Genomic DNA, 19,544 nt, shown 5'->3' on the forward strand with positions numbered 1-19,544 from the left:
TGGTAACATCAGAGAGAAGGTTGGGCACAGGTATAGAAACGATGACGGGGAGTTAGGGTTGGCTTTTTGCTGACCCACACATCACTCCCATGTATGGAGCTTTCCTGAACACTATCTGGCTGAATGCTGGACCTGAAGATGGTTCATTTTGACGACTGACAGTCCTAAACGAACTTCTGATGTTGACAAACTGGTCACCCTATGAGGAGGATCAGCTCATTACTTCAATGCAATTGGATATCTTACCTGGAAACCTGTTATCCAGAAAGCTCCAAATTACAGGAAGCCAACTCCAAACGAGCCCATTTTAAGCAAATAATTCTTGATTTTTAAAAATGTTTTGCCTTTTCTCTGTAATATGATAGAAGATTCAGGAAAATAGATGAATCAAACAGCTCCAGGCAGTATTTTTAAACTGCAACGTGTTTTTATTAGCAGTGTAGGCACACTACATGTTTCGGGCAAGGCCCTTTATCAAGTCAACACTTGTAGTGTGCCTTCACTGCTAATAAAAACACGTTGCAGTTTAAAAATACTGCCTCGAGCTGTTTGATTTATCTATTTTCCTGAATATTGTACCTCAAGGTGTAACACAGGTACCTGAATCTGCAGCCATAAGGAATCGAAAATTGGTGCCTGAACCGAGAACTTGTTTACTAATATGATAGAAGTACAAGGTACTGTTTCATTAACTAAGCAGCATGAATCCCTATTGGTGACAAAACACTCCTATTGGGTTTATTTAATGTCTAAATGAGGCAGACATCAGGTATGGTGATCCAAATTACAAAGAGATCCCTTATCAGAAAAATCCCAGGTATACTTGTAATCTCTTCTCCAAATCAAAATGAATCAAGCACGTACAGAATCAGCGTCATAACCAATGAGCAACGCCGATGAACATGTATTTCTAACTAAGCACGCTATCACAGTGCCCTGAAGGAAGAGTCCTGCACTGGTCCATTTTTTCAAACATGTATCTGACCCATACCTGCAATATGCCAACTAACCTTCCAACCCAGGGGACACATCACATTTGTCTGGAAGTGACGTCACTCCAGTGCCTAATCTGCCCCCCAAAAAAATGTAAAAACCACAAGGGTGGGAGGTATAAAGATTGCACCTTTGTTGGATACCCAGCAGGGTTACCCTTGGAATGCCTGCATGGCCAAGGAATCAGGCATTTTTTGCTCAGAACCCGACCCGATGCAGAACTCTACCTGAAGGTGTCAAAACAAATAGGAAAATACATGTTCCAAAGTGTTTCAATGTTAAGTATTGACAAGAAGGCAGAGCAAGTTATTAATACGCTCTCTGTTTTATTAATTAGAAGGATAGTTATGTGGTCAAACATTTTACAGTTCACTGATTGGCTTGTGTGGCCAGTATGGATGCTTCTCTTTGTCCAGCTTGGTTTCAGGGAAAGCTTCATGAAGATCCTCAAAGGTCATCTGATCAAAAGGGATCATGTTTTTGTACCTCTCTAGCTGCAGGAGGACAGGAAGTCACATGAGCAAACATATACAGGAATTACATCACATGAATATCGTTGCAGTGTAAGAATGTCACAATTACAATACATAATAGCTACTGAAGTATGTAGCAGCCAGTAAAAGGCCTACAAAAGATGAGGAATAAGAAAGCAAGTTGTAAAGTCTAGGACTTGTGATGATCACTAGGTAGACTTACCTCTTTTTCATACTGAGACACCCGGGTCTTGGATTCCTGGATGTAGGATTCAGCTAGTTTAACCTAAAACCCATACAAAGTAGCAATCAATTAATAATTTATAAAAAGGAGATCGGACAGGAATCTAAGGAAATGTAGTCTTCTCTGTATATGTTAATAAATACATGTAGCTGGAAACCATGTACCAGCTAAATCTGTCATATGGAAAGGAAAGAACATTCCTTTTTTATTTGCATATATATGATACGACAAAGAACGGTCATGGAATAACACATCCCCTGGTACGGTTGTCAAATGAGACAGCAACTAAAGTAATACAGTAGCAGCATGGCAGCCAGGGCCACCATCAGGGGGTCACAGGGGGGACAGTTGTCCCGGACCCGCAGGATTTTGTGTCTAAGGGGGGCCCGGCCATGCTTCACTTACTTGATTAGCCGCCCCCCCGCTTTCAGCATGCTGCACAGCAGCTCTGTGCACGGAAGCTTTTCTAATATTAAGATTTCCTGTACCCTTATGGTCCTTTAAGAATAAGTCCCGGTAAAGCTGTGCAGGGATTGCATAAGGGGATCCGATCCCAATGCAGATTTACCGGGACTTATTCTTAATGGACCAATGAAGCTTTCCCTGAAACCCCCTTAGACACAAAACCCTGGCAAGCAATTTTTAAAAAAATTTGGGGGGGGGGGGGGATCTGGGCAATTCTTTTTTTTTTTTACTTGCAGGGGGGCCCCTGATCACCAATGTCTTTTTATAACTTGTGAGGGGTAGGCCCAGGCCATCAATTTTTTTCCTTACTTGTAAGAGGGGCCCTGCCACCAATGTTTTTTTTTTTATTTTTTTGTTTTTTTTTTACTTGTAGGGAGGCACTGACCACCAATTTTTTTTAAAAAAAACTTGTGTGTGTGTGTATGTGGGGGGGGTTACCTTTTTTAGCAATGATGTCTGTGGTGTTTTAACTGTAGTGTGGAGTGGGCGGGATCTGGGGTGGGGCTTGGGGGCCGGGGCCCCTGAAAATTTTGTTGTACGGGGCACTGTGATTTCTAATGGCAGCTCCCACATGTGCATGCATTCTAATATACTGACTGTTTATGTATTAATACATAAAGGGAAGATAAACCCTCGTATGGTTTACCTTTATTCTAAAAGCGGGGGGGGAGGGGGTGTAACAAGCCATTCAGGGGCAGGACAAAGCAAGCAGAAAAGATAGACTCCCTCCAGTAAACTGCAGCAGTAAGGTTTAGTAGTTTGTATCATACAAGCTCATAAAGGCATAACTGATAATGTCCAGAAATAGAAGATAGGAATAAAACTGCAGATGTTCTATCTGAATCCCATCATAACATCAACTTTGGACTCACAGACTCTTGTTCCTGTAAGTTAATCTTCTCAGTCTGGGTATCCTTTGGCACAGGGACAGTGATGGAGCTAAACTGGAAGTATAAATAGAAAGGATAGAAAGCCATTAAAACCAGGACTGTATTAGGAGCGGCAGAGGATGTAAATGGCTCCACCCACCTTCTTCTCAAACTCATCGACCATACCAGCTTTCTGAACTGCAACACGGTAGAAGGCCCAGTCAATGGTTGGAGGCTTCTCTGGAAGGGAGGCTAATCTGCACAGACAATGAATGATATGAATTCTGTGTATATTTATTGTGTGATTTGTCTTCCCCGTGTATACTTTTATACATATATTGTACAGTGTTGTGACTTATTAACAGTAATTTACAAATAAAGTTATACTGTACATACATACAAACATACAAGAGTTTCCAGAACTAAAGGCCTGCTTACGTATTCTAGCAAGACATATATTGGGTATTAGCTATATTGAAAGAAACCATGAACCCCCAGCTGCTACTACAAAACTGCTCTGAGTGACAGCCAGGCAGCAGCTGGTGTAACTGGTTAGTACCCTCTAATTTATAAACTTGCACTTATACAAGTAAAGCTGCCTTGCCTTGCTCTGAGCTCTAGTTTTTCCCATCCATGGGAAGGCCCGAATTAGCAATCTGTAGATTCTGGCAAATACCTGCCATAAAAGAGGCCATAGACAGTCACTATTTATTGGGCCTGCAGTAGGATCTTTGGGCATCTGTGTACTTAAAAATGTCAGGTCCTTTTCTATATCTTAGCCCAGACCAACTATTTCTCTACCCCACATACAGTACAATTGTGGGCTTGGATTGGCCAATATTTTATTGGCCAATTTTGTTGTCGGGTAAATAAGTATCACAACCTCCACAAATAGTTCCCAATGCAGTGGGTGAGGTCCCTACGCATGCTTGAGCAAACAGCTTTCCAGTTCCATGCCTCTGTGACAGACAGAGCCCGTCTGTATTTAAAGGGCAAGTCAACCCCAAAATATTTGCCTAATAAAAGAAAACATTGTTCTAAGCAACTTTGCAATATACATTCATTACAAATTTTCTCGGGTTTTTAAATTATTAGTATATGTATTGCCGTTGAAAGAAGTGTTTGTCCCTTTCTATTCTCTGCCCTGATGTCTAAGACTGTTGCTACAATGTAAGACAAAGCAGCTGATTAACAGACCTGTCTTTGCTGGGGAACCAAGACTTTTGCAACATTGTTTAAAAAGTAGCAACTGGGAGTTAAGCAAATGCTGCTTTCAATAGCAATTTTTTTTACAAATAACTTGAATGTATATTGGAAAGTTGCTTAAAATTGTGGTTTCTTGTATTAGGCAAATTTGTATTTTTGGATTGACTTGTCCTTTAATATGTTGTGAAAAGCACAGAGTACTGGAGGCAGAAACAGTGTGTTTTATAGGCAACGATCAGCAAATATACATTTAGTTGTCACTAATTAACTGGTATAGACAAAGTGTAGAGATGTTCTCAAAATATAGCAATTAGTATTAGTTGGTTGGCTGAGGAAAGTGAGAAATGAACTTTCCAAAATATATTATAATGGGACCTCCCTATAATAGAAATATATAGAAATATAAAATCTACCACCGCCTGTTATGGAACATACTTTCCAGCGACTGTGTCGCTTCTAGTCTTGAGGGCATTGAACATCGCCTTTTGATTTGGTGGGACCCTCTCGGCAAACGCCATCCAGTCGATTGCTTTGAGTGCAGCTCTGCGCGTGGCCATGGTTATGTTCTGCAATAAGGAGCAAATCGCTTAAGGTTAGAGGAATAAACGAATGATAAAATAATGGTTAGTACCAGGGATGCACCGAATCCAGGATTCGGTTAGGGATTTGGCCTTTTTAAGCCGGATTCGGATTTGGCCGAATCCTTGTGCCTGGCTGAATCCGAATCCTAGTTTGCATATGTAAATTAGGTGTGATAAGGGAAATGTCGTGATTACATTTTTTATCATTCGTGGTTTTTGAGTTATTTAGCTTTTTATTCAGAAGCTCTTCAGTTCGCAGTTTCTGTAATTTGGTTGCTAGGGTCCAAATTACCAGAGCAACCATTCACTGATTTGAATACGAGACTGCAATATGGAGAGGACAAGGGCCTGAAAGATGAATAATAAAAAGTAGCAATAACAATACATTTGTAGCCTTACAGAGCATTTGTTTTTTAGATGAGGCTAGTGTCCCCCATTTAAAAGCTGGGAAGAGTCAGAAAATAATTAAAAGAAGTATAAAAAAATGAAGGCCAAATGAAAAGTTGCTCAGAATTAGCCATTCTGTCCCAGCCCTTAAACTAGAATAGGCATTTCTTATAGCTCTGATAAGATTCAGAACAAGTGGGGCTAATTAATATATATATATATATAGGAATATAAAATAAAGGTTTGTTACTGAGCAGCTACTGGATGGATCAACTCCCTGTTGCAATTAAATGTCGAACACTTCTGTGATTTAAAACTGCAGTTTTACCCTGAATTTACATTCATTTTAAAAATGTGCATATAGTTAAAAAGGCAGGGAATGCATTTACCTTTCCTTCAGTTCCGACCTCCAGCAGCACTCCCGGGACACTGCAATGGCTGCCTCAACTGCAGAGAACTTCCCCTTGACTTCCCAGGCAGCCAATCACAATGCGAAACTGACTCGGGTTCTAACTAGTCGTCAAGTGCAACTGTCACAAATCAGCAACTATTGGCTGTTACGTATCACGTGGTGAAGGCTAATGTCACCCATACGTTGTGTCCCGGTGTTCTGACCTTGGTTGGGCAGCTGCGCAGAGACAACTAGGTGGTGTAGGAAGATGGCGAGCATTTTGGGTGTAGCAAAATGGATCGCGTGTTGACAGCGCGGATATTTTAGTTCAGACAGCTGTCGGAAGTGACGCCATCCACCCCCCGGAAGCTTCTCCTTCCTTGGTGTTATGGCTCCGCCGTTGTCCCGGTGCTGCCCGGTGTGATCTAAACATGGAAGAATTATATCGGGAAACCTTGGAGCCGCGAGTAGCACCCGCTACCCTGAATATCCCCAGCCCCCGGAGCGGTCCTCCTAGCCCTGGACTGGCGTGCTCTGGCTCCCGTTCTCCTCGCAGCCCAGGTCCCCAGGAGCCTTCAGGCAGAACAGGGAGCAAATGGGTCCGGTTGAATGTTGGCGGCACGTATTTCTTGAGCACCAAGCAGACCCTTTGTCGGGATCCCAAGTCCTTCTTATACCGCCTGTGCCAGGAGGACCCGGACCTGGATTCGGACAAGGTGCCCCCTTTTTATAGCAGCTCTCTGTATTATCCTCATAGTGGGGCTCATTTATCAACTCAGGGCAAATTTGCTATTGGGCAATAACCCATGGCAACCAATCAGATTGGTGCATTCATTGTTCTACTTGCAGCTTACTTTAAAAAGCTAATCACTGATTGGTTGCTATGGGTAACTGCCCATGGGCAAATTTGCCCAGTGTTGATAAATGAGCCCCAGTAGGTGGGGTGCACCCCTAGTGCACAGGGCAAGTGTATCATTAGTCATCAGCCCTTCTGACTTACCCTCTCCTCATCAGCACCAGTGATAGGCAGGCAGCACTCTACCTTTATTGCCAATAGCATCATTACATCTTTTAGATTGTAAGCTCTTTTGGGCAGGGCACTCTCTACTCTCTAGTACTGGTTGTTTTTGTGACTAATTTGTATGTTCAGTGTATATACACACTTATTCCACAGCACTACAGAATATGTTGGAGCTTAATAAATACATGTTAATAATAATGTTACCGTGCCCCACAGCAAAGTCATTTTAGCACCCCCCCCGCCAAAAAAATTCTAGAAGATATTTTACTAATAAAGTATATCCGCTGTATCACATACTTCTAATAGAGATCATTATGTAATATTCCTCCACACACTATGGGGCAGATTTATGAAGGGTTGAATTTAGTTAATTGGGTTTTTTTTTGTTAAACTCCCATAAACTCGAAATTGAACCAAAATTCGACCAACTGCAAGTTATCAAAAAAAAATCAAAATTTGATTAGAATTTTCTCTCTCCGATAAAAACAACATTTTCAGGAAGGATGCAAACAACTCTAAATTGATCTGGCAGGTTTAAGGTGGCAAATAGTCAAATTGAATTCTTAAAGTGCCAGTACATAATACATTTCGAAAATCACATCGAATTTTAACTATTCCCTAATCAAATTTCACAAAAAAAACCACGAAAATTTGAATTTCAAGATTTGAATTTTCACTTCAACCCTTGATAAATCTGTCCCTATGTGTGTGAGTGCTACTGATGTGTGCTGCTCCTAAAAACCATATAGCTGATTTCCAGTGTAATGTAATGATTTATTGAATAAGTATGATCGTAATCATCCAAATCTTTTCTCTTCCCTTTGGTGGAAAAATCTGTTTGGGTTACTCAGCCTAAAATAAATAAGACCCTAAATTAGGGATGCGCCGAATCTGGGATTCGGTTCGGGATTAGGCCAGGATTTGGCCTTTTTCAGCAGGTTTCAGATTCGGCCAAATCCTTCTGTCCAGCCGAACCAAATCCTAATTTGCATATGCAAATTAGGAGCGGAGACGGAAATCGCGTGACTTTTGGTCACAAAACAAGGAAGTAAAAAATGTTTTCCCCTTTCCACGCCTAATTTACATATGCAAATTAGGATTCAATTCGGTATTTGGCCGAATCCCTCGCGAAGTATTTGGGAGTTCGGCCGAATCCAAAATAGCGGATTCATCCCTACCCTAAATATTCCCTTTCCAATTCTAACAAACAGTTTGTACAGTCAGATTTTGTCTAAATAACAGCCAAAAGGAACATCATTCTTTATATCATACCAGAGGTGTTTTGCAAAACTGGATGATGGATTTTAGGTAGGGATGCACCGAATCCAGGATTCGGTTTGGGATTCGGCCAGGATTCGGCCTTTTTCAGCAGGATTCGGATCGGCCGATTCCTTCTGCCCATTCCCCTTCCCATCCCTAATTTGCATAGGGCATATTAGGATTTGGTTCGGTATTCGGCCAAATCTTTCGCGAAGGATTCGCGGGTTCGGCCGAATCCAAAATAGTGGATTCGGTGCATCCCTAATTTTAGGTGAGAAGTGGTGCCACTAATGCTAATAGTCTGCAGAATAACAACTACGGCAACTTATTGTCATTCTTGTTCACATATAGGGGCATGTTTACTAACATTGGAGATAAATATCTGGAGAAATTTCTGGAGATGTTGCCCATGGCAACCAATCAGCAATTAGATTTAAACAGCCACAGCCAAGTTAGAAAACAAAAGCAAAGATCTGATTGGTTGCTATGGGCAACATCTCCAGAAATCTCTCCAGATATTTATCTCCAATGTTAGTAAACATGCCCCATAGGTTTAGTTATCATTTTATGTTCTCAGTGGAAAAGGGATAATATTATAGTGTACTGAGCAACTTTATTGCTTTTCTGCTTCACACTGAACACGTCATAGTGATTAGTAGACAGTCAGCTGCAGTAACTGCCATTGCTCTCTCATTTACAAGAGGGGGGAGCAGAGCAGATTGTAGGGATGCACTGAATCCAGGATTCGGTTCGGGATTCAGCCAAATCCTTGTGCTTGGCCGAACCGAATCTGAATATGCAAATTAGAGGTGGGAAGAGAAATCACGTGACTTTTCGTCACAAAACTATCCTAATTTATATGCAAATTAGGATTTGGTTCAGTATTTGGCCGAATCCCAAATAGTGGATTCGGTGCATCCCTAGCAGATAGTGACGCTAAGATTTCATAGATTGTGCCACATGAATACAAACTATATACAAGCAGGAGGTGCACCATGAGACTATAACACACTGGTCAGTTTTAGGAAAACAAAATCTGTTTGGAGGGATGATTAGGTTGCACATTAGAGTAAAAACAGTGAGAATGTCAGAAATTTTTGTACTGCTGTACATGTCAAGGCAATACACCCATATTACTTTTTACAAGTTCCCAACCCTAGCTGCATCAAGTGCCTCCCCCTTGTCCCAAATCTGGCCTGAGAATAAAGCTTGGCACCCTTCATGTCTGGCCGCATCATATCTGGGGTGCAGGCTCCCCAACAAAGAAGAGCTCTGTTATCCAATTGGGTATTTTGTTTCTAGATTGCAGTTGGGCAGCAACACCTGGGCACTGGATGTGGCTTGGCCAAACAGATGCCTACCCTGCTGCACCTTCTCAGGCACATGGTTAGAATTTAATTACCATTATCATACTAACATTTTTCCTTCACACACCAGAGATGGAGCCCACAAGCAGGAATTTACGTACAATACTATACATCCTTACCCTTATTTAAGTACGAGGAACGGCATGATTCCTAATCTAGCAAGCGCTAACGTGAAGTAAATTCATACGTTCTGAAAATTGTGGGCCTGTTTCTATACAAGATGTTGTCTACTATAAGCTCATTTACACTGACATTGTCTGTCTCTGGTCTATATGTTTTAAAATTCCAGCCAAATAAAGACCATCATTGGTCCATAGACCCACTGTCCTTTGCTTTTGATTAGGATTTGATCTGTTTTGTTGCCTACTCAGGATGAGACGGGGGCATATCTCATTGATCGAGACCCTACCTACTTTGGTCCCATCCTGAATTATCTCCGGCATGGGAAGTTGATCCTCAACAAAGAGCTAGCAGAGGAAGGTAAGCTTATATATATAAAATGATAAAAACATAACCGGCGTGTACTGGCAGATCTGCTCTCACCCCATTAACATACATAATGTGGCTGAAAGATGTTGTGTTCTACACTGGCTCTGGCTGCTTACAAACAGTCAACTGTAGGTGCTGTGGTTTTTCTCTATATAGACACAGTTTAGAGGTAGATATAAAAAGCATATACACTCTGCTCCTCCTCAAGATGAAATACATTTTTATATATAGTTTAACAAACATTTCGGGTATAACTTTTCATTTAAAATCTGTGGGCGACGCAACCCCAGGGCTCAGGTTAACAAATCTTGGTTAACTTTTTATTTTATTTCTGTTCCTTTTACTTTCTTTTTTGTTACCTTGTTTTTCCTCGCTAATGAATGTGGTTTATGAATCTTGTCATGTTCTCCACTCTGCAGTGTGGTCAGAAACTCATAACGCCTTTATCGCATTACCCATTATTGCACATCTGTGACGCTGAAGTGTTTTCCTCAAGCAAAACTGTGTATTCATCTTTTCCTGTGAATCACTGGCGTGTATGAATGTTTTGATAAAAAAAAAAATGAAGAGTAAAGTCTGTGGGTGGCTGTATAAATCTAATTACATAAAAGACCTGTATGCTTAATGTTTATTCATTCTCATTGCATGTTTGTGTCTCCCAGGTGTCCTAGAGGAAGCAGAGTTTTATAACATTGCCTCTCTGGTTCGGTTAGTTAAGGAGCGGATCCGAGATAATGAGAACCGAACTTCGCAGGTACAGTGTTGCTTCTATGTTGAAATTATAGAACTGCTTTTGACTGGGTCACTCTGTCTATGGACTTCTGTTCATAAACGTGGCTCCATTTATATTGTAATAAAAGCAGAAAATGCCTTCAAATGCATCCATATTTCTAAAGCTTTCCTTGCATCTAAAATTTATACGTGAGAAACGGTACATTTGTTTTACGAGACAGGAACTGCAGTACAGGTATAGGATCACTTATCCGGAAATCTGATATCCAGAAAGCTCCGAATTACGGAATGGCTGTCTCCCATAGACTCCATTAAATCCAAATAATGCAAATTTTTAAAAATGATTTCCTTTTTCTCTGTAATAATAAAACAGTACCTTGTACTTGATCCCAACTGAGATATAATTAATCCTTATTGGAAGCAAAACCAGCCTATTGGGTTTATTTAATGTTTAAATAAATTTCTAGTAGACTAAAGGCATGAAGACCCATATTACGGAAAGATCCATTATCCGGAAAACCCCAGGTCCAGAGCATTCTGGATAACAGGTCCCATACCTGTATTTTATTTTATATATACACAGAGTACCTGCGTGTCTCTGGGGGGGCACATTTACTATGGGTCCAATATCAAGGGTTAATTAACCCTTGATATTCGACCATCGAAGTCGAAGGTTTTACCGCATTTACTTCGATCGAACGATTAAATCCTGTGAATCGAACGATTCAAAGGATTTTAATCCATCGATCGAATGTTCCTTCGATCAGAAATTGCTTAGAAAGCCTATGGGGAAGGTCCCCATAGGCTAACATTGGTGCTCGGTAGGTTTTAGGTGGCGAAGTAGGTAGTCGAAGTTTTTTTAAAGAGACAGTACTTCGACTATCGAATGGTCGAATAGTCGAACGATTTTTAGTTTAATTCGAAGTCGAAGTAGCCAAAAAAAACTTCAAATTCGAAGTATTTTTCATTGTAATCCTTCACTCGAGCTAAGTAAATGTGCCCCTAAGTGTGTTGCCTCTGGGATATAGAGAGTAGCTGTGGCTGTGTGTATCTCTCTGTAAGTGCTTTGCTCAGTGGATCACCAAGCACCACACAATTGCACTCTCTCAGCTCTTTAAACACTATGCAGGCATAGGCAGTTTGCTCATTCTTGCACTTGGGGGGAATTTAATATTGGGAACTCAGTCGAACTGAACACGTTAACTCTTCTTATACTCCTCAGGGTCCTGTGAAACATGTGTACAGAGTACTGCAATGTCAAGAGGAGGAGCTTACTCAGATGGTGTCGACCATGTCAGATGGATGGAAATTTGAGCAGGTGACGGAGATGCGAGGGGGTTGCAGGGACTCTGCTTCCATTTCTTGCTGTGGCAGAAATCACCCCTGTGCTAATATGTTATCCTCTTTTCTCTCATCTTACTATGACTGTACAAGTCATGTTTCTCTATCTGGGCACGTTGCAACTGGTGGTGTGTTTTTCCTCTTCACTTGGACTTTACTGTTGAAGATAAATAAGCAACTCCCACCTAACGAGAAGTTAATGTCTTGTGGCACACGCATGATGTTTCTCTGGTCTCTTGTGGTGTACTGTGTATCCATACATCGTGTCCATGATTTCTATGCCTGCATGACCCTTTCTCAACAACGTCATAGTGATGGGTAGAACTTCTCATTCCATCCGTTGGCATAATTATGCATGTTGCTCGCACACCTGTCATCTCCCTGTTAATGATTTAGGTTGTCTCTGCCTTTGGAAGTCTCTCTTTGCTGCTATTCAAAAGGACACTGGATCCCACAGGTTCATTACACAAAACTACCATTCTCCCCTCAGCTCATTAGTATTGGATCTTCCTACAACTACGGGAATGAGGACCAAGCAGAGTTCCTGTGCGTGGTGTCCCGGGAGCTCAACAACTCCACTAATGGCCTGGTCATTGAACCCAGTGAGAAGGCCAAGGTGAGGATTCCCTTACTTGCAGTGCATGACACTAAAAAAAGATTGTATTTTTGTATTGATCCCTGTTCTGTAGTGTAATTGTATGATCCATATGTCACAAGGACACTGATTTATCTAAGGCAGTGACTTTTTCCGTTCAAGCCACTTTTAGAGGTCCGTCCTTGGGCCACAGCCCCCCTTACCTATTTTTAATCCATTCAGCCATAGATCCAACAATATCTAGGACATCAACTAGGTTTTCATTCCTAATTTCAGGGCCTTCAGGTGTCTCTAGGAGAGCAAATAGGCATTCTTTATAATTCATTCTATGACTACCATTCCCTTGCTTATAGGTCAGCTCCAATTGATTTTATGATTTTTAAGTTTAGATCCCCTTTGTGGTTCTGCATTGGGCAAGAACTACCCAGAGATCAGTCAAAGGTAACATTTGGAGATATGTAAATATATAATCCGAACACTCACCCAGAAGTATTTAGCAAAGCAAGAGTGCAATCAGTTCAGGTTTCATGCTAACTGACCTTCAGGCCGAGTGCCCTGGAAGTGGACCAGAACCTGCGGTCTATAAGAGTACATCCAACCTTTTCTATGTGATCTGCTATGACCTTTCTGAGGGCTTGCTTATGACGGAAAAAAAAAAATGAAGTCATCACTGGAGACCTCGGTCAGGTTGGGCCATTAAAATCCATAGCGGCAACATCCTACCCCGGGGTCTGCGGCTGGACAGCCTTTATGTAAGGTAACAAAGATCTGTTTTATATCAATATGGCCTGACCCTGTGTCTATGTACATAAAACCTTGCTGTTATTGTAATTAAATACCTTTTCACTATAAGTAAAAGTCTTTGCTGATTTTTATTTTCTTTCCACTTTTCTCCAGATACTTCAGGAGCGTGGATCCCGCATGTGAGCAGTTGTTGGGAATGTGATCCAAGGCTGGATCTAACCACAGGCTTTTCACCAAAGCCTTCAGTGACTGTGGAAGTCAAGCGCTGTATTGCTTTGTTTCCCCACTCCCTCTGCAGGCCTTAATGCCCCTCATGCTGAAGGGAAGCAACGTGTGTGTGTGTAGTAAAGAGGACTATGCCCTGTCAATGTTACCTCATCCCGATGGGTTTGTGCTGTTTTTGTCATGTTGTGTGTACGTATAATGTCTGGGTGGGGGGATAATCATGAATCGAGGGCTCTTCCCTTCTAGGGTTGTGTTCCTGTCTGTAATGTTCTTTATGTGGAGCCTGTTCTAAGGAAGGAGACAAACCCTGCTCTAGAAAGGATTTCAGGGCCTGAAAGGAGAAACTCTGGACTGATCTGTGATCATTTATTTTACTGACAGTTGCCAAACAACCTGCTTTGTTTTCTGTTCAATTCAAAGTGCTGTGTCCTGAGCTGTCCTGTGTGTCCTGAGCTGTCCTCTCATTATAACCCTGGGGATAAATCTTTTGCAGTAGCCTTGTGCACTAACCTATAAAGACCTCAGTGTGTGTAGTGGGGTCACAAACTGTAAACTGGACACTATAATTGCAAAAAAAAAAATGCTGCCTACTTCATTATGTTTTCTGTGAAGATTGCCCAAAGCAGCCCCCGGATATTTGCATGCTTACCCATCCTTGCACCTTGTTCTATTTTGGAGGCAGTGTTTTTATTATAATCCATCAAAATCAATGTGGGACACCCTGGTCACTGCTAAGCTATGGCCAAGACCTATTTTATACTGTCATTGTATAGGGGAGGGGGGCATATTCACAATCTTCACACAAAAGTTGTCAATTGCCAAAGCAAATGTGAATTTTATTGCAAATGCCTGATTGGAATACCCCCCGCAGTTACCAGCTCGTTGACTATGCAGTGTAAACTATTAATCAGACTTCATGGTAATGCCTACCCCCACTGTGTCATTAAGTTATTAGTAAACTGTTAATTGCATGAACATATTCGATTCAGAAAAATATGCCTTTGGGAGCAACTGAAGAAACAACTAATCGAGGGGCTGTGCTGTTACATATTGGTGCATATTTCTCTCGGATTGTAAAATCACTGCAACCCTTGGCCATCCTGAATTTCCAGCCTATTATAACACTGGACTTAGAGCTTCAACAATCCCTATGGTTGTTCCCCTTTCTGAAGTCCCATCTAATGCATTCCAGCTGTCCCTATGCAGTTTCCTCATATTTACATATGCCTGTATTAAATATAATAACTTATCTATTCCTTTCTATAGCCTGGTTTGATTTCAGTGTTACCAATGATAAGAAAAGACCAATGTTAGACTTTCCACCAGATCAAGTGCAAAAAAAAGGGATCATGAGCGCCACACACTAACACACAGCTTGCTCAGTGGGGTTAGGCAGAAGAATAATCAGCTGGTCCAATTCAGGTCAAGCAGCAGTGTTTCCAGGAGTGGGGCAACTAGACTCCTTGGTTAATTAATGAAGCCCAGAGCTGCAGGATTTGCTAGTGCAAGAAAAAATGGTAATCGGGGGGAAAACATATGGACCATTTCAGATTTAGTATAATTGGTTTTGCTTTGCCTTCCAGACCACTATTACTGTTTTGGGATACTATATCCAACACCACACTTTGGCAAATTCCCTTCTACTACAGGTGCATCTATGGGAATGGCATTGTGGTCTCTGGAAGCTCAGCCCATTCTAGAGCCACGAGACTGGAGAGGTTCCTTTTCTCCACTTTGGGGCCATTATACTCGACTGCTCTTTTTGTAATGCCATCATGAGACCTGTCCAAGCCCCACAACCTGCTCATGAACAAGAGGCTCTTCTATTCAAAGATGCACAGTGGGGCTGACCAGAGCTGAAACATGGCAAAGCACTGAGCAGATTAGAGTCCAGCAGTCATTTTATTCTTGCAGCACACCACTTCTTAATGTAGGGTGCATTCAATTTCCAAAGAACAATTCAGGCTATACATAGGAAAGAAGCACAACAATAAATGCCAGCAAATGCTTTTAACTCATTTTATTGCAGAAACTTTGGTACAGACTTTTTTTTTAATCGGAGGAAGGGGTTGGTCCCTGAAAGCCTGTGCTACAATTTCTGCAATAAAATGAGTTTAAAGCATTTGCTGGCATATATGTTGTTGAGTTTCTTCCCAGCATATAGGAATGAACAGATACATGGCTTTTGACCTCCTGCGTCAACACCGGCACTACCAAATCTTTACAACAGGCATCACCTGGCTGGTATTTGAATTTGTGTTACCACTTTTTTTATTTGGTGCCAAACATCAGCAGGGGTATGGAAGAGGAGAAATCATTGGATTTGTCAATATATTTTTTTACCCTTTGGCTGGGTTGGTATCCCAACAGAGGGTGTTTAATGAGTGGCTTATTTATCTGCTCAGTGTTGCAGTGATTCTGAACTCAGTAACTTGGTTTGTGCAACATGAGTGTCTTTCCCAGTCTTGTTGGCTTACTGTGCCTTGTACATTATAACAAGACCACTGTGTTTTAATACCACATGGGGAAACACCTATGATAAGGACTATAAGCAGTAAAAGCAGAATATATTTTAATTTACGTGCAGACCAAGGCAGTCATCAGCATGGTACAGGGGTACTATAGTCAGGGGCTCTGTAGCATGGGGGGCATGAGACAGCAAGTTGTGAATTATGTGTAACAAATCAGGAGAGGACTTGTGGGCAAGGTTTGGGTGGAGGAATTCCTAGGTGTGGATACATATGCACAGGCATATTCTAATTAATTAGGCAATTCTAATTAATGGCAGAGCCCACCATTTAGTGGGGCAAGGTGACCAGTGGGCTAATAATTGGGGCCTCCTGGGGGAGTGGGCCCTGCTAACATGGTAGTATGGGGCCTCATGATTGCTGATTGTGAACCAGCGTTAGACCAATTTTTTTTTACATTTGCTAGTTACATATGGAAAGTCTGCTTCATCCCAGCCATTGATGACACATTTTCAGACTTTTATTCTGTTCACTCAGGTTTGCTGTTTGGTATTACACACCAATATGGCTTGGTTTTCTATGTTTGCTGCATTGCCGTCACTTCATCTGGACTCTTTATGGGTTTGGCCTCCTTTGCAATAAACAGGAAGGTTGCAAAGGTAAGAAGGAGTGTGCAAAAGACTAAAGACGCCACAGGTTGGGGGAGCCTTAAAGTACAGCGGAGAACCACAGAAGATTGTTTCCAAATATGTTTGAATTAGCACAATTTAGCATGACAAACATGGGAAGCAAACTACTAATACTAAGGCACTTGTAGTTAAGATGAACATAATAATGCAGCAGCTTGTGTGAGAGTTTTCATTTGCAGTCCTTAATGGATGCAAATATCTCAGTAAGGATTCTATCAGTCTAGGTGGGTGAGGTTCTCGAGTGCAGAAGAGCATCTCAATTATCTCTGTGGGATTTAAAAGGTTGCTGTATTTTTGTAATATTCATCTAGATGGTGTTTTATTTCCTTCTGTGTGCAGGATACTGTCTGTAAAGTAAAGACTACACTGCTATCTAAATCATCATATACTGAAATGTTAAGCATTACTAAATTATCAACTACATTAGCTTTTAAAAACTTTTCTCACTGTTCATGTCTCTTTTTTTCAGAAAGGTATGCACCTATTTTACCAAGACGATAGTCATTATGTATGGCAGGATAGACTAGAGCAGTATGTAAAGGGTGAAGAAGCAGGATAGACTGGAGTAGGATGAAGAGGGCGAAAAAAAAGTGTGTAGGTTTAGAACAGACTGGAGTGGGGATCAAGAGCCAGCAGACGCAAGAGCTAGGCACAAGCTTCAATGCTCAACATGTAGCAACATTATGACCACATTGGTGGATCCCTTCCCCAAACATCCCTACATGTTAAAATGGGAACAGATCACTTCCACAACCCTCTCTATGGAGGACTGGTTAGAGATCTGGGAGAAATCAAACAAAAGTGCAACATGTGTTAGACAAAAAGAGAGTATTTACAAATCAATGTTTTTTTGGGATGATACCCCTGTACAGTGGCGGAACTACAGGGGGGAGCAGGGGGTGAGAGCGGGCCAGGGCCCCCCGGCAGTTCACGCGCCGCTAATTCTCGGCCAGTTCTGGGCGTACGGAGGGGGGCGGGCACCCGGCTGCGCGTCCTGCGCCAGGGCCCGCCCCCCCCTCAAGTTACGTTTCTGCCCCTGTAAACTCAGTCGCATCTTTCCAGGAACCTCCCCAATGTGTTGGAGAAATTGTGGTCATAGGGGGACTCAGCAACATATAATGTGAGAGCGCCCCAAGATCTCAGCACTATGGCAAAAAGTGGAGGGGCTGGATATCTATACAACCTTAGTGGGTAAGCCGCTGCCAGGCAATACCTTTGCAGAACAAAGACTCACAAATTTTATTTTAACAGCTTCCAGGTTGGCAATTACCTCTTTCTGGAAATCCACCTCTTCCCCAAAGATAGGCGATATAATATATAGAGTGAGAGATATGACGGAAATGGCATTTATGACTGTAAATATTAGGGGTTACCGGAACAGATGGGAGAAAGTTTGGTCCAGATAGGATGCCTACATAACCCTAACCCACAATGCGAGTGGTGCCACTCCTCAAGATGAAAATGAAACTGATACTGCCTAAGGTGAAATACAACAGATTTAGAGACCTTCCCCTCCCAAGGGCCCTTCCTCCTCCCCCCCCCTGTATGTTCACTCCCCCCTCCTGAGGTTTGTTATATAAATGTTCTATGTTTGAAATTAAATGGACATACGCAAAGAAAACACAAGTTTGCACCAAGATATGTCTGAGATTTGACCTCATTTGTTTATTACTGTATAACATCACACAATGTGCAGATACCAAAATTGTATATCTATGTATAACTGTTGATATTCATGTATCATGTGGTTTTGATGCCACTTCCTTAGTTGACAAATGTGTGAACATGAAAAAAGAATGAGAAAAAAAAAAACACAAGTTACAAAAAAAAAAGAATGCTCAGGCCAGGAAGTGGTGTGGGGGAAAGGTTTAAATATGGCACAACCAGTTCTGATTGGTAGGTCCTAAATAGTCAACAAGACTGCTGCAATCGGCATGACAGGGGAAAAGATCAAGCCAGGGGGTCCTCGGTATAAAGCAGAGCCGTGCAATATCTGATGCTCCTTGAAAAAAGGCAGGTCATTTTAAAAGTGTGAACACGGGACATTCATTTAAATTAAAGGCTCACTGTTTTTCAAGATGGCTACACATGCCCAGATTTTTCTTCTGAATTTTTCTCCAAGCTGTCAGTCCAGTTTGGAGAATTGACCAGCAGGTGGCACTGTTATTTCAATGTCATTATAACAGTGTAAACGAGGCATGCCCGTACTTTACTAATGTGAGGTCTACTTTTAGTGATGATGTCCCATTATGATCTACATCCATAAAAGCATTGTTAGCATTCTGTTCCTTAAATATTATATCGATTTAACAGAAAATGATATTGCTATATTTAACAAACAACTATTTCTTATGTGATCTTAACATAATAAATATCTGAATGAAAAGCATGAAACAGGAGGGTGATTTAGACAAGCTGTTTGTTGACAGTGTCTTGAGATCTACTGATCACCAGCTAAAGGTCTACTGGTAGATCCCGATCTAACTTTTGGGCACCCCTGGTGTAAACAATGCTACGGTAATATCTTAAAATCCACTCAAGAAATTATGTAAATAGCAAAGTGCTTTCATTAATTTGCTTGATGGTTTCCATTTTCTTTAATAAATGTATCCACTAACCTAGTGATCCCCAACCAGTAGCTCGTGAGCAACATGTTACTCTCCAACCCCTTGGATGTTGCTCCCAGTAGCCTCAAAGCAGGTGATTATTTTTGAATTCCAGGCTTGGAGGCAAGTTTTAATTGCATAAAGACTAAGTATAGTTCCAAGTAGAGCCTCTTGTAGGCTGACAGTCCACATAGGGGCTACCAAATAGCCATTCACGGTCATTATTTGGCACCCTAATGGACTTTTCATGCTTGTGTTGCTCCCCAACTCTTTTTACATTTGAATGTGGATCATGGGTAAAAAAGGTTGGGGATCCCTGCACTAACCTATAAAATCTTAACCGTTTAAAGAAGGGTCAGCCTTAAGCTTCAGGACACCCAAGGCAAGTGGCCACCCTA

At 41.6% G+C, this 19,544-nt stretch overlaps 2 protein-coding genes across 2 annotated transcripts; one reads left to right on the top strand and one right to left on the bottom strand.

Annotated features, from left to right (window-relative positions):
• Positions 1-1,295: 1,295 nt before the first annotated feature.
• Positions 1,296-5,647, bottom strand: atp5pd.L (ATP synthase peripheral stalk subunit d L homeolog). The gene is made up of 6 exons (NM_001091524.1): positions 5,608-5,647; positions 4,686-4,816; positions 3,205-3,301; positions 3,048-3,119; positions 1,690-1,752; positions 1,296-1,487 (listed from the first exon to the last, which is right to left on the bottom strand). Exons 2-6 carry the CDS (start codon positions 4,805-4,807, stop codon positions 1,356-1,358), a joined length of 486 nt encoding a protein of 161 aa, NP_001084993.1. The 5' UTR covers positions 4,808-4,816; positions 5,608-5,647; the 3' UTR covers positions 1,296-1,355.
• Positions 5,648-6,040: 393 nt separating this feature from the next.
• LOC108701111 (BTB/POZ domain-containing protein KCTD2) lies at positions 6,041-14,636 on the top strand. Its single transcript, XM_018235321.2, has 6 exons — positions 6,041-6,325; positions 9,629-9,737; positions 10,409-10,500; positions 11,701-11,796; positions 12,310-12,435; positions 13,312-14,636. Exons 1-6 carry the CDS (start codon positions 6,041-6,043, stop codon positions 13,339-13,341), a joined length of 738 nt encoding a protein of 245 aa, XP_018090810.1. The 3' UTR covers positions 13,342-14,636.
• Positions 14,637-19,544: the final 4,908 nt, after the last annotated feature.

This window comes from Xenopus laevis, chromosome 9_10L (assembly GCF_017654675.1).
Source record: "Xenopus laevis strain J_2021 chromosome 9_10L, Xenopus_laevis_v10.1, whole genome shotgun sequence".
Lineage (NCBI taxonomy): Eukaryota > Metazoa > Chordata > Amphibia > Anura > Pipidae > Xenopus > Xenopus laevis.